This window comes from Haliotis asinina, chromosome 3 (genome assembly GCF_037392515.1).
Source record: "Haliotis asinina isolate JCU_RB_2024 chromosome 3, JCU_Hal_asi_v2, whole genome shotgun sequence".
Lineage (NCBI taxonomy): Eukaryota > Metazoa > Mollusca > Gastropoda > Lepetellida > Haliotidae > Haliotis > Haliotis asinina.
Genome location: NC_090282.1, coordinates 3,714,923 through 3,736,459, shown reverse-complemented (window position 1 = coordinate 3,736,459; position 21,537 = coordinate 3,714,923). Strand labels below are relative to the sequence as shown.

General features: G+C 41.8%; 1 protein-coding gene across 1 annotated transcript; it reads right to left on the bottom strand.

Moving 5' to 3' along the window:
- Positions 1 to 215: 215 nt before the first annotated feature.
- Positions 216 to 19,265, bottom strand: LOC137279153 (degenerin mec-10-like). Its single transcript, XM_067811630.1, has 12 exons — positions 18,839 to 19,265; positions 16,766 to 17,341; positions 13,812 to 14,011; positions 13,359 to 13,462; positions 11,625 to 11,788; positions 8,296 to 8,379; positions 5,597 to 5,711; positions 4,560 to 4,632; positions 3,857 to 3,914; positions 3,488 to 3,561; positions 2,295 to 2,370; positions 216 to 1,856 (listed from the first exon to the last, which is right to left on the bottom strand). The coding sequence occupies exons 1-12, from the start codon at positions 19,040 to 19,042 to the stop codon at positions 1,674 to 1,676; spliced, it is 1,911 nt and encodes a 636-aa protein (XP_067667731.1). The 5' UTR covers positions 19,043 to 19,265; the 3' UTR covers positions 216 to 1,673.
- Positions 19,266 to 21,537: the final 2,272 nt, after the last annotated feature.

The following is a 21,537-nucleotide window of genomic DNA, read 5'->3' as shown; positions in this document are numbered from 1 at the left end:
ATGTACCGGCAATAGTTTGAAAGAAGTATGATATTGTGCCACATAAAGAATTCAGGCGCCACGTTCCAACAACAAATATGGTCAGAGGTTTCAAATTTAGATGGCACCTATTTTATTGAAAACAAATGATTTAAAGTCGCATTTCAGAGTTTGAATGTTATATCATCGGCAACTTTATATCAAATATTTCAATGAACGAGTGTCGTACACTTTGTTTGAGCTCAGTAGGGTTCTTTGTGACATGACTCCGAATGTTCACGGAAGACATGTCAAAAGATAAAAATGAAAATCATATTGTTGTATATAATCACATGTTCATATGGTTTCTCTATTCGGCTTCGCAGACACTGTAAGTCTGTAGATGTTGGCAAATAGTAGAGATTATGATAAAAATTCTCTTTGTTGAAGTTCTTTCAAATATACACACCACGAAATAATAATAGGAAATGTTTGAGGGTTGTGTTTTTAATGTAGACCTGTGTTACATGACTATGCTCGTGACGCCATGTTAAATAGCTGAAATCTCCCACAAGGAAATATTCGACATTCATTATGGATACTGTCGAATCTATCTCGTATCAATTTTATGCAGTTCATCATATATACAGTATTGTATGAAAAACACCCCTAACTTCATAACAACCTTTCATTTCTATTCTTTATCTTACTGTCTTGTGAATAGGACACCCTACGTGATAATAGTATACAGGATATTGAAATGTACATGTTAATGCCAGGTTTAGAACAAATCTAAATCTTAATGACGCTCATACTGAACAAGAACGTGGGGCATATAGTAGAGTCTGGGTGTGCTGGGTGTGCTGGGTGGTCTACCTGTCACTGTCGGGAAATTGGCACAAGACCAATACGTTCAATATTTCACAGTGCACAGATGCAAGACAGTTATCAGAGAAAATGGTTTACAGACAATATGTTTCACATATACACATGTATGACGTTGATGTGAACGTGCCATATTCATTCCAAGGAAAACAGTTCACAGCAAAAAGAAGTGACAAAATAGCATGGTAAATATAAAGAGGTGATCGAGCACTTATGTATGATGACGCAAAAGATTTATAAACCCTTAATTTCAAAATTGGAAAATGTAAACATTTTAACATTAAGAATATCAACCTGCGAATAGCCTTTGGAAAAATCCGGCAATATCACAGATGACATGGGGATCCCAGCTAACCTGGTTTTAAAATCAAGTCTGGACAATGAATGCATTAGTTTAACGCGTGTAATGAACTGGGTTAGCCATCCAGTCCCCATCTGTCGATTAGCGAGCATACAGGGTGGGCACCCCCTACTGAATATCCCCGTGTTGTGTAGTCATGCAGAAGTTGACATCCATGAGTTTGCCCTCTTTAGATAATTCAGTTTTCACTGGCAATCAATTGTTTTAAGATTTATGTATTAAATTAGTGGTGAGAGATATAGCTGGTGGAATTAATTCCGAAGTTTGGTTGATCAACGAGAGCTGAACGTTTATGAAAATAGACGGCTAACATAATATACTTGATATTGACAACGATGATTATCTGTTCCACAGTGCATTAACACGAAAGGACAGAAGAAAATTAATAATTCTTTTCATACTAACTAGCCTGTGTCCAGTGTAACAGAGCACAAACAATATCTAATATCACACGGTGGTTCTGTGAAGCTTACTCAGCTGGAGCGACTTTGATGACTTTCCCCGAAGGGTTTGGCCGTTCTCTAGAGACAGCCTTGACGATAAGGAGCCACATCATATTGCCCAAAAACTCCACAACCTCCACCAGAGTAATCACCGAGCAGCCGACAAACAACCCCGCCTGGCCTCCGATGTCCGCCAACAGGTTCTCAAACTGGAAACACAAAACAGAGGATCACGGAATGAGTGCTTCAAAACCGGAGACTATGACATCGTAAACCAGCGTGCCACCTGGTCTCAGCGGCTACGTTTCGGAGTCACTGTGCCAAACTCCATAAGAGTATATCGCCCCTATTATGTGTGTTATCACCCACCTGTGTTTGTGGTACACGCTTCCACCTGCATCACCTCGAGCTGTGATATAACAGCAGTATTGTTCAAGGTGGCATTAAACACAACTCACAGACTCATTCGCCATAACAACACCTAGATATGACGACCGTTATGATTCCGTTCTCCCCCAACCATGCGGTTTTCTCACTGGTCGTCAGGTCTAACGAAAATTAATGAGGCAGCAGAGAATTGAAGCCCTCAAAAACGAAAATATCTTTGCAACATCTCGATGATCTGCACGGTATGTTACGTCACTCACAGCGTATGCCTGGGTCTCGGTGATCTTCTCATACTGGAGGGTTTCGTAGAACACCTGCACCTGCAGGAGGTTCCTGCTGTAAGTCGAACACAGAAGGATATATTAAGCAGAGTATGGAATCACCTGCAGGAGGATCCTGTTGTAAGTAGAACACAGTGGGATACATTAAGCTAGGCACTGATGCACCTACAGACGAATCCTGCTTTAAGTAGAACACAGTGGGATACATTAAGCTGGGTATGGAAACACCTGCAGGGGATGATGTTGTAAGTAGACCACAGTGGGATACATTAAGCTGGGTATGGAAACACCTGCAGGGGATGATGTTGTAAGTAGAACACATTGGGATGCATTAAGCAGGGTATGGAAACACCTGCAGGGGATGATGTTGTAAGTAGACCACAGTGGGATGCATTAAGCTGGGTATGGAAACACCTGCAGGGGATGATGTTGTAAGTAGACCACATTGGGATACATTAAGCAGGGTATGGAAACACCTGCAGGGGATGATGTTGTAAGTAGACCACATTGGGATACATTAAGCAGGGTATGGAAACACCTGCAGGGGATGATGTTGTAAGTAGAACACATTGGGATACATTAAGCAGGGTATGGAAACACCTGCAGGGGATGATGTTGTAAGTAGACCACATTGGGATACATTAAGCAGGGTATGGAAACACCTGCAGGGGATGATGTTGTAAGTAGACCACAGTGGGATACATTAAGCAGGGTATGGAAACACCTGCAGGGGATGATGTTGTAAGTAGACCACATTGGGATACATTAAGCAGGGTATGGAAACACCTGCAGGGGATGATGTTGTAAGTAGACCACATTGGGATACATTAAGCAGGGTATAGAAACACCTGCAGGGGATGATGTTGTAAGTAGACCACATTGGGATACATTAAGCTGGGTATGGAAACACCTGCAGGAGGGTCCAGCTGTAGGTCGAACACAGTGGAGCACATTAAGCAGGGTATAACTGCACTTACAGAAGGTAGTTCTTGCTGAAAGTCTGAAACCTAAAGTAAAGTTTGGTCTATAGATGTGGCATCGTAAGGGTACGTGTTCTGTTTCCATACACCATCGTTTATGCTGACACATTTTTGTCAGTATTTCAGACTACGGGTGTAGGGGTCAGGTGTTGACTGATGACGCCCAGAGTGGTGGTATCTGGTATTACAAACCTGATGTTCTCTTTCGTGTTCAGTATCTCCGACAACCGAAGGGTCCTATTGGATATCAGCCTCTGAAGTTCATCCTACAAACAGAAAGAAATTAGAAACGTTAGTTTCATGAAACGAACACGAAAATTGTAGGTTTCTCTTGTGAATCCTACTTTTCACTTGTTAATCAAGGGTTTATGATTTCTTGATGTTACACGGTAATATTGGCAGAGGGAAACGCACATGCTGAATTTCACATGGATCACCATGCCAACTGTAGGTCTGAGCAATAGACACCGCTATTTGTTTGTCTCCTTTATACAGTCAAAGCTGAGAATAATGGCACCTAAGGCACCATAAGAAATTTAGAAATGACCATGAATATGTTACCAGACTGGCAAACGACGGAAAGTCAGCAGTAGATATAGTTTGCTGGTACATATTTAATCTGAAAAACAACAGAACAAAATCTTTGATTAAACCATAATGACATTGCTTTTTGTCGACAACCCCAAGAAATCCCCCGACAGACTGAACATTATTCTTTACAACAAGAGACAAAACCATTCCCATAGCAGCTTGTCGAATGTGTCTCGAGGATGTGTTCTTAAGATCAGAAAGAGTTTTCTAAGACATCATCGCATCCCGCTGACAATGTCATCCGGAAGAAACTCAAGCGAAGCCATCTATTTACTTGAAAAACTACTGAATATCTGACAAGAGTCAGTCTAGACACAATATGTGTCACTTACAAGTCTAACAAACTCCTACACAAATGTGTAGGTACAATCGAGCGCGTTCTTTCTACCAGATTTGAAAGCGTGTTATACCACAACCTATATAAGCTGTTTGATGAAGGGTTCAATATTCGAAGTATCGGGAATACCATCAGGCCGTGTTTTTTGAAGTTCCGTCACCTTCATACAGGAGATCATGTATTTGACAGAAGTGATAAATCGGTGGGCACCCTCTACTGCATCACTTAAGGCTCCCTTGAAACTGAACCATCGTGGCGTTAAAGCAATCTCACTTCCTCCTTGCCTGTAGTATAATGTATTACAACTGTTTTGGCTTTGCACGGACTTGTACTTACTCGCATGGCGGGGGGCAGTCACATTTGTCTCCATCCCTGGCATAGGTGTGGTACACGCCGTTGATGCACTTATCTGATAGGAACACAATAGTCATATTTCTCATAAAGACACATGTTATTCGCACTTCTCAAAGAGACATATGTCATTCACCTGTCTGATAAAGACAATTAAGAGTCACATATCCGAAATCGGTAGATGTTTTCACATATATAATAAGACACAATCCATGCTCCTATAACTCCACTGCATATATCATTTAAGACAAGATGGTATTCACAAATACAAGAAAATGATGACATGCATATGAGCATAAAACGTGAAACCGAGACTGAATTATTTTGGAACTGGTAACATATGCGAGCTTAATAACAGAACTGTGGAAATGGTGGATGTTGAGTGGAACTGTAGAAAGGGTGGATGTTGAGTGGAGCTGTACAAAGGGTGGATGTTGAGTGGAACTGTACAAAGGGTGGGTGTTGGAGTGGATTTGGTACATAAACCTCCGAACAAAAGAACGTTTACACTTGAAAACTGGATTTGAACCAAACACAAGAAAGAACAAAATATGTCTCAAGAATGCGGGGTACACATTGGCGAGGTGAGGTGGGGTAAGATGAAATGGGGTTTAATGCCGTGCTTTAGAATATTTTGCTTACATGACGACGTGCATGCGTGTGTCTGTTTCTAACAGCCCAGATTTAAGCACCAATAGTAGTGTTGGTAGTGTAGCTCACTGAGATATCATACCGCAGGTAATCATGACTAATCCACTCAGACTCCGATCCGATTATAGTGTACCAGACCTTTCTACTAGTAAATAACGAGCACCAGGCAAGAACCAACAAGTAACATATTATAAAGTCTTGTGGTATAACGCTGCCGGGGATCGAACCAGCGACCTTGCGCTCTCCGGACGAACGCCCTTACACCACGGAGGTTGCAATGGAGACACTGGCATAGACATGAACAGCTGACCAGTCAGAGTGGGCCCACAAGAGGATCACAAAATAATTAGCGTATCGTCGGTGCAACTCACAGTCCTCCTCGTTGTCACATGGTCGGCCGTTGTAAGCATCTGCGTTCGAAAACCGGGTATCAGTACAGTTGCAGGCTTTCACAATAGACGTCTGCAGACACGTCTTCCGACATCCCTGGAGATCAATAACCATAGTACAGGAACGTATGCAAAACATGCTTTAACTTATTATCTGGATGCATAGACCCTCGAGGAATGAGTAATTGTTTGATCGGCATTCAAGAAGTTGGTGAGTCAAACATGAAACATATGACTTTATGGATGACAGCTTCTTATGTATTGCATAGAGCGACGTTTCCATGTAGGTTCTTATCAAGCTAAAAGTGGATTCAATCAAGGTATACATGCAAGGTATAAAAAAACGTAATTGAATATCAACTGGTACATAATGATACAGGAATAATTATGTGGTATAAAATAATAACGAAACGTACTTTATTCATAGAAGCAAACATGGCAGGATGGCTTACTCATTTTCTAATACCGATAACGATGGTAACATGACGTTAACAACTGCAATGATTTTCAAGATTCTGGTATACAATCCTTACATATCACATAGTTATCAAGCATGAATAAACGAGCACAGCGTCAATATCTCCAAACTCCAACACCTTCCTCCTCACTGAGCGTATCAAACGTCGTGTTCACACTGAGGTATTACGTTCCATTATTGAGGACCGGCTTTTACAACACATCAAAGTTTTGTACTGGAAGATCTATCTGACCTGTGTTGTCGACCAATAATGTCCCAACCCTGCTCTGTGAGATTGAGATTTGGACTCTTACTGGCCACGGTAGACTTGTCCATTACGTAAGACTCAACGACACGAGCACTATAATGCCGTGTATTGTCGTCCACGGATGACTGGCCTTGTGTTCAGAGGATGTGATACAACACCCTTGTCTTGTATGTCAATAATATACTCTTGTCCACTCAGATTTTGTCTGATCGTCACAAGGGTACGTAAACTGTCGTGTGTGGGACGTCCCAGCAAAGTTAATGAAGCCAAACCAAACGGTACTTGCTCCACGGTATTCCACTGTTGGCATGCAGTGTTTATGCCAGACACAAGCTTGGCCATGAAATACCAACAAAAGAAATGTACTTTCTGGTCCGACCAGTTAGGGATTCCCCTTGCCATGCATTTCTAGTTATGTGGAGCGTGACGGGTTGCACTCTACCCGACAAATGAACCAGAATGTGTACTTCACTAACAAAGCGCCATTCCAAATACAGCACATGTTACATTTGGACATTTTCTAAATCGCATTAGAATTCACGCTGCTATGTTCTCTCGGGAAATGGACGGTCGTCAGAATGTCGTCCGGCTCTATACCAGACTGAGTGTAGGCTATCTGTTGGAACATGAGGTGGACGCCACGGCCCCTAACGCCAATAAGGTGCTGGGCTTTCCTTACCTATCCGATGCCGATGACAATCAACATCTTTTGCAACAGACCTCAGTGACATGACAGCTTTCCACATATCAGCAATACTAATAACAAAAACGCCGAAACATCCTTTCTGGACAGTTCATCCTCACGAACGTAATAGAAGGATCAGTATATCTATATACCTGGCAAACCAGTCCACCCTCGAAATGAAGCCAGGAAGGTTCTGCCTTCTTCTGGTCCTTTCAGTTCTCCTCACTTGTATTCTTATATGTATTCATTGGTGACAGGTTTTCGAGGTTATTCAGTCGAGGAAAATGTCTTCGAGAAAAGCATATTTCATATTTTCTTACATACTATGCCAAAAAAGAAACGCATAGGTCCGAAATCTGTTGCTAAAATGTTGTATTTTCAAAAATGTATAACACGTCCAGAAATAAGATTTAGTGTATGAATGTTTACACCAGTTTAGAAGGTAATGTGCATACATATAGATAACAGAGACGTTGCACGCGATCGTGGCGATGTAGCACGGGCCCAACGTCGGGTCTCTCGGCTCTCAGACCAATCTCTTTCCACCTGTTTCGTACAGTTTCATCGGATATCCTCCGAAGTCCAGACACCCTGGCAGCTGTACTCTCACCCGTGGCAGTACGATCACGCAATTGTAGTACCCGGATGTACCGATCCTCGGCTGCAGTGGTAACTCGAGGTCTGTCCGTACAGGGGCGATCATTTGTTATATCTGTTTGGTTGAAATGTGCTGCAAGCCGAGATATCTTGCTCAGACTAACATTCAGACGACTGGCAACAGAAGATTGGTAATCCCCAGCATGCTTTCTTTCAATGGCGATGTTCCGTGTCGCAGAGTCAAGACTTGACGAAGTGATTTGACCTTGAAATTCTTTCAAAACGAATGTCAGTTTCAGAAGGTAATCTGGATTTTCATTGCCAGACAGTGCATGTTCTTTGCTGGAAGGTGGAAGGTGATTTCTGTTGCATTTGGTGATGCCTTTTTAATCCTTGTAAGAAATCTTATCAACATCAACAAATTAGGTAAAAACATTTATTTGTGCACTATATAATTATGTCATCAAAGCATACATGTCGACGATTGTTTGAACACAATAGGTAATGGATAGAGTTTTGAAAACACAAATCGCCTAAGCGTTTCTTTTTTGTGATATTATATCCATGTTTCCCTTATTCATGTAATACAATATATTTACGGAAATATTGAAATATGTTTATTTGATATCATGTTGCCCTATGACATCAAACTCCTGGGTAGCATCAGTACTTACCTCAACAGAGTACTTCCCCTTGTAAGCGATTTTCCCTCTACGGACACAATGAGAGAATGGCTCACCTTTCTTCTTCACCATTTTCTGAATACGAAAACACAGCATGAGATTAACCATAACCCTTTACATTTTCAAAAAGTATTTTCTTCACAATCACAGAACGTATGTGAAATAAATGGGATAAATACTAAGGGACCGTTCATGAAATTAATGACTACGGGGCGATGTAGATGTTAAAGGAGGTCATCAGTTTGTACACATGTGTTTACCTTTGTACATAGGTATATTGTAAAATGTGCTTAAAAATTGGGATTGGGGCATTGATTATGTATGTGAAATGCATGGGGGTCACTCACTTTGTACATAAGAGGTCATTCACGTTGTACATACCATGAATTATATACGACCCTTAAGTGACAGCAGGACAAGGTTGCATATGTCTGTCTGTTCACTTTGCATATGTTCTGTAATTTTGTTTGCCATGTTCAGAACCCGTGGAGATCTGGGTTAGAATTGGTAATGGACTAGTTTATTTACCGACCGACTTCAATGGCTGGAACAGTGCTGGTTGCGGCGTTAATTTATAACCAACTGACAGACGAACCCAAACACATGAGAGGAACAATTCTGTTCAAATCAAAAGCGGTACATATTATAGCAGTTCTTTTGAGTACCTAGGTTGTAGGATTGTTATCAGATTTCAAAGAGTGTTATGCATAGGCTTTCACATTTCAAGCACTATTCCCACGGGTACAATGTCTTCTACACTTCTGCTAACTACTGGACAGCGTCTTCTTTATTCGTTGCATGTATGTGCCCCTTGGGGCATCTGTTTTCTTTTTTGTTAACATCAGAGTGATTTTTACGCAGGAACAGGATAAGAGCAGGACTGACTGACAATTACACTCATAAAAGTTTCAAGACGACTCAGTGTACATCTCTAAGTGAAACATCTTTACAGAGAAACAGAAATATATGTTAGACAAGCGTCATCCTCCAGGAATTACCTCATGATCATAGTGCCTGAATGGGCCGCGACTGAAGAATGCTTCTGTTAAAGGTCACATATACTCTTATTGGGTACAAATGCAAAATCAGTTGCTGACATCGTTATAAATGAAACCCCGTCATTACAACTGATCTTTAATTACCTTAAATCGACCTTTTTGTCAACAGTGCACAATTCTCAACCGCAAACGAAATTACAACCAATCAGAGCGGCGCGTCTCCGTGACGTAACAGTGGGTATAGAAATGAGGGTTGTGCAGTATTCATCTACATTTCAGGGGTTAAACTATTTCGTTTACAGGTTTGTACAAACCTGAAATCGCGAAAGCTGTTGAGAAAAATGAAAGCTATATGTTCTCACAATCTACTATCATTTAGTTTTGTCTCCTGCTTTGCCTAGTTTTTGAGTTACAACCCTTGTTTCCATAGACGATTCTGTCAAAATCACTTGGTGTTTCGTTTATGACTAACCAAAAGTCTTTCATATGCAGTGATAAAAAGAGTACCAAAAATTGAGTTTAGTGGTCCTTTAAACATTAATTATTTCAAACCGGAGGCGATATGTCCTTTAGATTTCTTAAACAATAGAAGCCAAAAGGTCTGCCATGCATACAAAAACTTCAGGCGTCCATGTGAAAAGGGATTTGCGTTCCTTCCAAAGTTTTGCAGTCATGCAACGAACACAATTATTACTTTATACAAGCGACCTTTGAAATCGAAATCAGCGATGGATGTAAATAAAGAGGTAGTATGTAAATATGCTTGTATGAATTTGAATATATACCAAAATACGACGTATATTCTTGTGAGGTCTAAAGGCACCGAGGGACTGAGTATCTGATAGAGAGGAGGGAGTAGTGAGTGACGTACTTCCAGGGACAGGTAATGATATTTGATACTGAAATATGTTTTCTTTTGGTCGCTTCCTCCATCCAAACTCCCGCATCCTTTCTGAAACATTCCTAGATTATAGAACATTTGATCCCTACAGACAAGTGCGTGTTTTTGGGCTCTTAAGAATTATTATTTAAATTAGCTTGCTTCTATGCTGTCATAACAGACCCGTGAAGATCCGGGGTAGAATAGGTCATTAGCAATCAACGTTTGCCATAAAAGGCGACTATACTTGTCATAAAAGGCGACTAACGGGATTGGGTGGTCAGGCTCGCTGACTTGGTTGACACGCCATCGGTTCCCAACTGCGCAGATCGATGCTCATGCTGTTGGTCACTGGATTGTCTGGTCCAGACTCGATTATTTACAGACCGTCCCCATATATTTGGAATATTGCTGAGTGCGACGTAAACCTAAACTCACTCACTCTGTTAGCAGGCCAGCTTAATGTGTGGAAGTGTGGAAGGTCATCAAACACCATGTCAAAATCCACGCATTATCATAATTAAGTATCACATGAATTAAAGGGAGTTATAAAGTTACGCACCAAACAGGAACCACTACCCTTATACATTGGAATACACATGTACAGCACATGCTGGACACAATAGCTCAAAGGCTATGGGCATGTTTCATGATGCATGATGCGAAGACACCACGGGCAGTGGGTCATGATAGATTCGTAACCAGTATGTACTGTATTACATACAGTAAATATAGTTATTGGCATGTATGACGCATGGATGCACTGTCACTAACTTAAACAATTGCCGTGTGGATAACTGCCACCAGTGAAGTAAGGGATGGTCCCAGGCCATCTGAGATTTCAGAAAGATTTCAGTACACATAATGAATATATATGGGGAAATGGGATCCCCTTGCCTGCAGCCCCGACCTAACTTAAAGAATGAACTGGCGAAACCATTCTGAATTTTGGTAAATGAGTTGAATCCATTTCCTGAAAAACATTCTGCAGTGAATCCGTCAGGTCCGGGGCCGTTTTCATTTTTTAATACTCTTCAAAGTATTTAGTAGTTCTTCATATGATTTCTGCCCCTTCATTACTAAGTTTCTTTCCAGAACTTGGGAATAGTTCTTCTAAATCTACGGGGAAGTGTCTGATTCTCTATATAATGTTTCGTAGAAGCGTTTTGTTTCCTGTAAAATACTCGAAGGATTTGATAATATCTCACCAATCCTGTACTCAAGTTCCACAATTGATTTATTTAGAAACATTCGAGATTCAAACCGGAAGTTGAAGCACTGCCCTGAAGAGACCCCACAAGCATCTGCTGACATACCCAATGCCGATAAGAACGATTTGTGTTATTGGTGGGATGACAGACGATAAGAACGATTTGTGTTATTGGTGGGATGACAGAGTACAATGAGTTGCAATAGAATGAATTTCAAAACTTTCAGCTTACCAGTCGAAGCCCTACGGATGTGACCTTACCAGGGGCAAGGTCAATCCCGTTGTCTTCCGGAAATGGAAACTGGATCGGGTCATGGATTGTTAGCCTTGCTCCTGCTGTTCTGGACAGAGACCCTATGTACTCGTCCTGCTCAATCACCAGTTCCAAACTCAACCCTACAAACAAAGCAAATGTCTAACTTCTTTGAGTGGCATGTATAGAGGAAGTTGGTGAAGCAAATACGCTCACGCTTTATGGATGAACAACCTCTTTAGTCAGGAGAAGAGACGCTTCGGTACAGATGCTTGTATCTTTGCCAAGCAAGGGCTAATAAGACAAGGTGATATTTGGACATATATTGGCGAACCTTGGACATATATTGGCGAAACTTCCAGGTAAATCAACATCAAAGTGAAAGAGACAACAAATAAACATATCCAAAGATGTCCTGCTCTGTACACCCCAGTGGTTCTGCATGTAACCAACCTATTGTCACTAGCTTCTACATGTAATCTCTTGTCATCACATTGTTACTGTTCTTCCCAATGAAGTTTATGTTGTTCCTGTTAATAATTTACTGTGTATCTATAACCCTGTCGTTTCTGTCTCATACTTGCTTGTCAACGGTACAAGAACTTGTATCGAAACGTCGCTTCACCTGAATAAAGAAGTTGTCCATTCATCAGGTTTGTCCTTATCTAAAGCGAACGTAGTTGATTTTGTGATTAAGCCATTCAGAACCTTCATGGCTGATTCCATCTGACAGGACTCGTCTGATTGTGACAGATCAGAGTTTTGACACTGACCGATGTGTCCTAATGTGTTACTGAGAATGGCAATATTGTGATTGAAAATGATTACCACAACTGTTAATTAAACATTGAAATACCACGGCTTGTTATTTTACAGTGACGCGCTTTGGTATAATGGCAATTTGTATAATGGTAATTTATTCCTCATGCACTTATCATGCACGACTGAAATACGTCGTGCGTATTGTCACGGTAGTGAGTCGCCTATTAGAGTAAGACGCATAGAGGTCTTTGCCATATGCGTATCACATGCATGAATGACGAGATGGACATAATGTTGGAGATACAAGGGAGGTGGTGGTAGATTAAACGAGAGAGATATCGAGCATTATAGTGATATATAGCAGTGACAAATTGCTGCAACACTGGGCTGGGACAAAGTTCTGTAACACTAGTTTGGGACAAAGTTCTGACACAGGGACACATTTCTGTAATACTAAGGTGAGACAAAGTTGTGTGTCAGACAAGTTGCTGTAACACTGGGTTGGGACAATGTTCTGAAACAGAGACAAAGCTTCTGTCACACATGGTGGCACAAGGTTGTATATCAGACAAATTGCTGTAACACTGGGCTGGTACAAAGTTCTGTAACACTGGGCTGGTACAAAGTTCTGTAACACTGGGCTGGTACAAAGTTCTGTAACACTGGGTGGGACAAAGGGCTGTGGCATTGTAACAGGAGATGGAGACTAAGACATCCACTATGGGGTTCTGCAATATGGGGTTGGGGAAAAGGGCTGCAACAGGTTAGGATAGTGGAGTGTGACATGTAATTGTGACAAAAGGGCAGTAACATGGGATATCGTGTGACAAAGGGCCTTGCTTTATGACTGTGACAAGCGGCAAACATCTGCTTCATGGTGAAGTGTCTCGGAACCGTGGCATAAGGGTTGTGTATATTTTCTCTTTGCTACGACATCCCGTAGTTGCCTACCATATAAAGGTCCAGACTTGTACGAGCGTATTCTACTGGCCGTCTTGAAACCATTGAATGTGTAGCAGTTGCCGTATAAATTATTGTAGAACATCGTGAAGTTCCTGGCAAACAGAAAAGGACATGTTTGTTTCCAGCATTATTGTTATTCATGATATAGCTGAAAGACGTTTTACATTTCAATCAATGTTGAGTGAGCATCTTTCAACACATATCCTCAGTGTCACGAACAATATAACTACGGCAGTGTGTACAGCAACATGTGAATATGGAACCAGTCCGAAACCTTCAAACATTGAGCCCAGCTGGATGTGGGTTGGTATGGATATAGAGTTCTTGTTTTTTTTACCTTTTTTTCTCTGTACAATGTAGCCAAACCTTTGAAAACCAAAACTGATCTCAGCAACAGGGCTTCTCTAAATTATAAATATTAATTCATTGTAATCTACTCACTTGGCGCCGCAGGTTTCGCCGTTGATGGAGCACGACTGCAACATCTCTCTTAGTTGGTGGCCCATGGTGAGTCTGGTGCTGATGTTCATCTTGACTAGGGCCATGCTGATCTTTTGAGCGGCCGCGGACTGTCCTGTTTCCTTCCCTTCCTCCAGCCATGGCAGTTCTGGTGCGTCATAGAAGGACGCCACGTTCCTCCTCTACACACACAAACTTTACACACTGAGCAAAAAGACCACAAGAAGGAGCAAGAGGGTGACCCGCTTGACTTTACGCCGCTTTAAAAAGTATTTCAGTTATACAACGGAGGGGGAGCTTGATGCGGAAGGACGTTCAAGGTGACAGTATGGTGCTCACAAACCGGGAAACATTATCAGAGATTTGTACCCATGATCACTGGTGCCCTGCAAACCTGTGGAAGGTAGCACCATACAGTCAACAGTGGTGCATGAGCGGCCAGATGACACACTCTTGTTTAATATTCTGTGGGTATGAAAGGGGCGAGTCACGATGGAGGTGATCGGTGATGGTAAACGGGAAGGTGTTACGATGGAAGGGGTATCTTGGGTTAACAGAGGGCAGGCACGATGACGGGGTATGAAAGAGGTGGATTTCACAATGCGGCTGTAACGTACCACCCTTCTCTCAGTACCCGGAGAACTGTCGGCTCACTGAAAAACCCCACCCCACATACAGTGTACTGACACCGGTTCCGTATACCTCGTCTACATACAGTGCACTAACACGGGTTCCATATACCTCGTCTACATACAGTGCACTGACACGCGTTCTATATACCCTGTCCACATACAGTGTACTGACACGCGTTCCATATGCCTCGTCTACATACAGTGCACTGACAGGGGTTCTACATACCCTGTACACATACACTGTACTGATACCGGTTCCATATACTTCGTCTGCATACAGTGTGCTGGCACTGGTTCCATCACATGGCGCCTGACAAAGTGTTATAAAAAACACAGATTTCATGGAATTTGGATTTGACGAGACAGGAGACAACGCGTCAAACCTGACAAACACTGGAACAACCTGACAATCCCCGACAACCGCTTGAGCAACCTGACAATCCCCGACAACCACTGGAGCAGGCTGACATTCCCTGACAACCACTGGAGCAGGCTGACAATCCCTGACAACCACTAGAGCAGGCTGACAATCCCTGACAACCACTGGAGCAGGCTGACAATCCCCGACAACCACTGGAGCAGGCTGACATTCCCCGACAACCACTGGAGCAGGCTGACAATCCCCGACAACCACTGTAGCAGGCTGACATTCCCCGACAACCACTGTAGCAGGCTGACATTCCCCGACAACCACTGTAGCAGGCTGACATTCCCTGACAAGCACTGAAGCAACAACTGGAACAATCCGACAATTCCTGATCCATTTGTGAGATTGTGTGTGGGGGTAAATTAAACGTATACAACCCAAACAATGACATGGTATTGACCAGTATAAATATACAGCGTTGATTACATTGATGTGTCTGGGTGTCAGACTATACAGCGATACAATGAACGAGAGATCGCCCCAGTGCATATATGATGCAGTGTTGTGAAGAGATGAGGCGGTTTTGTAATGTTGTGTATAATACTTGTGTACTTACACTGTAGTGAAAAAGTGTTCCCGGGACTTCGATGCTATGATAACTTTAATAGAAAGTGTAACAGAATTTGCAAAGTTGTTTACCGGTTGCTGACTTGAGCAGTCAGAGAAGGACTTCATTTCAGGAAAGTTTGTGAGCATCTTCACACAGACGTTGCATTAGTCCATGCATGTTTGGGCTGCAGTACATGTAGGCAGTGTTGGTTTGGGGAACTGGGTATTTTGTTTACATGTATTTCAATGAATTATGTTTGACTTTCTCTTGTACCACCAAACGTGGTTATTTGCGAATAAGCGAAACTTGAACTTGATATATCACTTTCTGACCCGGAGAACCTCGAGCTGTCTTGCAAGTTGCTGAGCAGCTTCTTAGACTCTGATAACAAGAAACTGCAACTGATAAAGAATTCCAACAAACTGACGAGTGATCGCTAGTAGCTGATGAATAATTCCTAGAAGCTACAGACGGATTCCTAGTAGCTCCTTAATAATGCCTAGATGCTACAGACGGATTCCTAGTAGATGCTGAGTAATTCCTATGAAAGCTACAGACGGATTCCCAACAAGCTCCAGACGGATTCCTAATAGCTGATACATAATCCCTAGGAGCTACAGACGAATTTCCAGTAGCTGCTGAATATTCTCTAGAAGCTGCAGACGGATTCCTAGTTGCCTCTAAATAATCCCCGGAGGCTACAGATGGATTCCTAGAAGCTGCCGAATAATTCCTAGAAACTACAAAGGAATCTCTACAAGCTACAGAGGGGTTCAGGTAACAAGAAACTGCAACTGCTGAAGAATTCCAACAAACTGGAGGGGGATCCCTAGTTGCTGGTAACTCATTCCTAAAAGCTGCAGACGGATATCCAAACACTTCCAGACAGATCCCTAGTAGATGCCGAATTGTCCATGGAAACTACGAACGGATATATTGCTTAATAATCCCCGAAAGCTACAGACGGACTCCTAGTAGCTGCCAAATAATCCCTAGAAACTACAATGGAATCCCTGGAAGCTACAGAGTGGTTTCGATTAGCTGCTGAAGGATCCGAAGTCAATGCTGGGAGATCGCGCCAAAGGGACACATGAAAATCCAAATTTAAAGCACATCCCCAACAGATCAAGCTTCCTGAGTCTGGCACCTTGTTAATATTTGCAATCGTTGGTTTGTCTGTTCTGCACAAACAGACAATATACCACATCCGATTTGTACTTTGTGTATATTTTATATTTGAATATTTTACACCACTTAACAATTGATACGTTACATATGAAGTATAGTAAAATCGTACTGCTTGTTTTACGCTCTGGATGATACTCACATCAAACGGAGAGTCTGTTTGTTGGTCGCCACTGTAGTCGCCGCTGAAATCGCCGCTGTAGTCGTAGTAATTGCCACTGCCACTCTCGCTATTGTCATCATAACCACTTCCACTTCCGGAACCACTCTCGCTTCCACTTCCGGAACCACTGCCACTTCCACTATAGTCATCATAACCACTTCCACTTCCGGAACCGCTGCCGCTTCCGGAACCACTCTCGCTTCCACCTCCGGAACCACTGCCACTGTCACTGCTTCCGGAACCACTGCCGCTGCCATCACCACTGCCACTTCCATATCCGGATCCACTGCCACTTCCATATCCGGATCCACTGCCACTTCCATATCCGGATCCACTGCCACTTCCATATCCAGATCCACTGCCACTGCCATAATAACTTCCATATCCGGATCCACTGCCACTTCCGTCTGCATAAATCACGCCATTGTTTAACGCTTCCTCCGATTTATTCACTATGTTCGCTAGAACCGAGCCTCCTTCAGAAAGTTTGGAATGTTTCACAATATTCTTGTTGCATATGGTGACAGCAGGAAACTCTAAAGGAGCATGGAGCACCTAAACATTTGGAACTATTTTTAAATAATGTTGGCGAAATTCAATCATAATTGAATTGATAAATCAAGATATATAAGAAATTGTATACCCAATCGAATGGCTGCGAAACACAAGTCAACTGGCACAAACGGCAGGTTGAGTTAACTCTATTAACTTTGACAATCACCTGACAAAGGTGCATCCCTTAACAATAACAGACCAAACCAGTTGTGACATGGTCAACCAATGCATTGGTATTCGCATATCAGTTCAGGCTGAACAAGTTGTAGTTTTATTTTACCGAAATACGTTTTGTCTAAATGCTTCATACAGTTAAACATGAAAATAAATCCGTGATGAATTATTAATGAATTCCATTAACGACCAAAACGCTAACGAAAAATGACAAAAGTGACAATGCGTTTGGCATAAAAAGGTTAAGCCTCATTAACAAGACGGAGAGCTGTTGGCATGGGCATCGAAGATGTCACATACGCTCATGCTGTTTCACACATGTGTCAATTACGAGGTATACGATTAACGATATCCACTGATTTACAAACACATTGGCTGCAACGTGAGGTTGCCCGAGTTCACGGCATCGTTTCACCGTATTCCCATGGATAAGATAACAAGAAGGCAGTTGATGACGAAAATACGGAGAGATCGTGGAAAATTGTTCATTGTAAGTACGTAAGAATTACCGTATGTTGCATAGACTAGATCTTGCAAACTGTTCACTTTCCAATATCGTAATCAGGAGCACATGTAGACGTGAATGCTACACACACACACACACACTCTCTCTCTCTCTCTCTCTCTCTCTCTCTCTCTCTCACACACACACACACACACACACACACACACACACACACACACACACACACACACCAGCAACACCAACACCACCCCTTCCCCTACTCAACTGCCCCCACCCCCTACTACCATAAAACAAAAAGTGATACACCCCACCCAACCTAAAAAAAATTATGAACGGTCCATTTTATTATTTTTAAAGCATATATGGACACATGCAGACACTCTTGTGGTGGAGGCAAACAGTTTTATTTGTAAATATTCTGTATCAATGCTCATCAAAGTAACAATTATATCGCACACGCACACAAACACAAACACACACGTACACACACACACACACACACACACACACACACACACACTCGAGCGCGCACACGCATGCCCCACCTCAGACTGTACAATCTGACTGTAGCATGACTATATGTTTGTTGGTTTGCCGCATTCAGCTGTGTCACAGGTATTGGTCGCGGTCTATAAAAATCGAGTCTGAAAAGTCATTGAACATTTACTGAAGATTTACTGAATCCTTGAATGTTGTAACCCATGATTGTCAGGATCTATAGTCAGGCTCGTTGACTTGGTTGACACACGTCATCGTATGCCAGTTGCGTAGATCAGTACGCACTCACTCACTCCTTGAATGCTGCAACCTTCTTCGAAGAAATCTGTTGTGCTGGAAAGGAAAGGATGTGCACTTACCTCTATCATAGTGTTGACAGGGTAGGAGTAGTATTTGGTGAACAACGCTCGTACCTGATAGCCACATAGCACAGAACACGTGAGTAAAACAGCTGTATAAAACAGTTTCTTTATGATGTTATCGGATATAGCGATGCGATTGACGCCATGCCCTGACCAGTTGTTCGAAAAGTGCTTAGCTTCTTCCTTGAAGCTGTGTTTCATGATGACCAAGATGCTTTCCGATGTGATGTTCTAGAGATGATCACCCAATGATAGCACCCAATGTCCACCCACAAAGCAACACAACCGAGGTCAGGATCATGTGGACTGGTCAATGGTAATCACAAAACGTCATAAAGACACATTCGTGATACACAAAGTCCGGGTGGGTGACCAATTCATCTACTTCTGAAGAACAAAACTGTTGAAGACGTTCAACAATGATGTCAATGTTCTGATGTTGGAGATCGGAATGGCACGACCAGAGACCCGAGTGATACCACACTCTCGCTTGTCCTGTCATCTGTGTGATTTTTGTTCAACTCATCGATTACAATGATCACTGGTCGGTGTCGGTGCCACCAGAGTATTGACGTTCATTAGAGATATTTATTTATTCATCCCATGCGCTAGTCCCATAGGGTCATTGTAGATCTAATGACTCGATAACTATACAACTGCAACCTTAACTCCATTTGAATATCATCTCAATAAACTACTTTCCATTTCCAAGCGAATGTCTCAGCACTGTATAAATTGTGTATAAGCACTGTTTGGCTGGTTGAAAACAACTTCACACACTACCCGACTATAGAAAGAATATCTGAGTATCCCTTACGACATACGTGTTGTGATCTACTGGTATTCTGGGTGGAGCGGTACTGCATGACGCCATGGAATAGTGAACACTGCAGGCATTGTAAATCATCATGCATCATAATGGCAGTTTCTGTTCCAGCAGATAGGTAGATTCCAGTACACTCAACAGAAGAGGAACGTGAGCACTTGCAGCTGTTTGGTATTGACCCAACTGAGTACTGATATAATATATTATGCGTGCACAACCACATTAAATGCTCTGCTACAAGTCAAGTTGGCTGTGTCCCAAGGACCTATAGTAATGAATCTAAATATCAGTTTTTAGTTCTATTTATCAGTGAGTGAGTGAGTTAATATTTAACGTCACATCGGCAGTAGTTCAGCCATATCGTGACACAACATCTAACACTGAAAAGGACTATATGTATATTATAAAACCTGTCAACTAGTAAACCAACTAGATTATCACAAGTAACATTAAACCTAGCGTGGAAGGTTAAACCTGATATCACTATATTGGCAATACAATATAAAAACAGGCTATAGATCGCCAAGAAAGGAAGGTAGACCAGCACACTAGGGACCATGGGGACTTAAAGTATCTTTGCTACTTGCATGGTCCCTAGTTGGATTTACACCATCCCCTCAGCCGCTGGCGATTGTAAGAATTTTTAGCCAAAATTAAAATAACAAATATACTACGCTTTAAAATCCTGGTAAGTTTCCACAGACTTTGAACGTTTTGGGACTTACGTATCCTCTCAGGAGGACATTAATTTTACAATACTTCAACCCCCTTTGAGGGTACAACCACTAACAATTCAAGTTACTAATCTAAACTACCAATATTAAAATACATCTATTTACAGAAGGTATAACTAAACCAAGAAATCAATTTCCTTAAAAAAACAATAATCAAATGAGAACTGTGTTTAAAAAGTCGACATCCTTAATTGTTTTAACTGTAAAATACTTATTCCTTAAGAAGGAGAATTCAACACAGTCAAGCAGGATATGCTTGATCGTGACTCTCTCATCACAAGGGATACAAAACGGAGGATCATTAGCTTTTAACAGGTATGCATGAGTATATCTTGTATGGCCAATGCGACATCGTCGTAAAATAAACTCTTAAAATCATGACTGACAGCCCAAGTAGTTGTAACCAATATACGGTTTTATTTCATGTAATTTATTTATACCTACTTGGGTGTCCCACTTCTTCTGCATCAGATCACGGATGTAAGTTCTAATGCTAGCTTTGTAATAAGTATGAAAAAAGAAGTGGTGTCACAGATTTATTGAGTGCTGCCTTGGCAGCCAGCAAGATCGGCCATCGTGTTACCAGGAATGCCTACGTGGCTGGGTAACCAACAAAAGACTATCTCGTACTGGCCAGTAGCAAGATCATTATACAATTCAATAATTTCAATTAAAAGTGGATGTTTACAAGAAAGATTTTTAATAGCCTGAAGGCAAGAAAGAGAATTTGGAACTGTTATATGTTGTTTATATTTAGGATGTCTTTGAAAATATTTAAGAGCCATTAATATGGCGTTTGCCTCTGCAGTAAATATGGAGCTGTTATCAGGCAATCGGGAAGATAATATTCTGGATCCTATGACAATGGCACAAGCGACAGCCCCACCATCCTTTGATCCGTCTGTAAATAAGGATTTATATGTATCACATTTAGTACGTAATTGACCGAATTCTTGTTTACATTGTAGTTCATTAGTTTCAGATGTTTTATATGTGGTCAATGTTAGATCCACTTGGGGCTTAGCCAACTGTAAAGGAGGGGAAGAAAGAAGACCGGAAGGAGCTATATCATTCAACTCAGCAAAAATAAGTGGTTTAATTTTTCAACCAAGAGGCGGAACAAGAGAAGATTTCTT

Coding starts and splice junctions, on each gene's coding strand:
- LOC137279153 (XM_067811630.1), bottom strand. CDS start 19,042: ATGAAACACAGCTTCAAGGAAGAAGCTAAGCACTTTTCGAACAACTGG. Junction 4,633..5,596: donor ATGTGACAACGAGGAGGACT/GTGAGTTGCACC, acceptor TGTTCCTATCAG/ATAAGTGCATCAACGGCGTG. Junction 3,562..3,856: donor TTCCGTCGTTTGCCAGTCTG/GTAACATATTCA, acceptor TTCTGTTTGTAG/GATGAACTTCAGAGGCTGAT.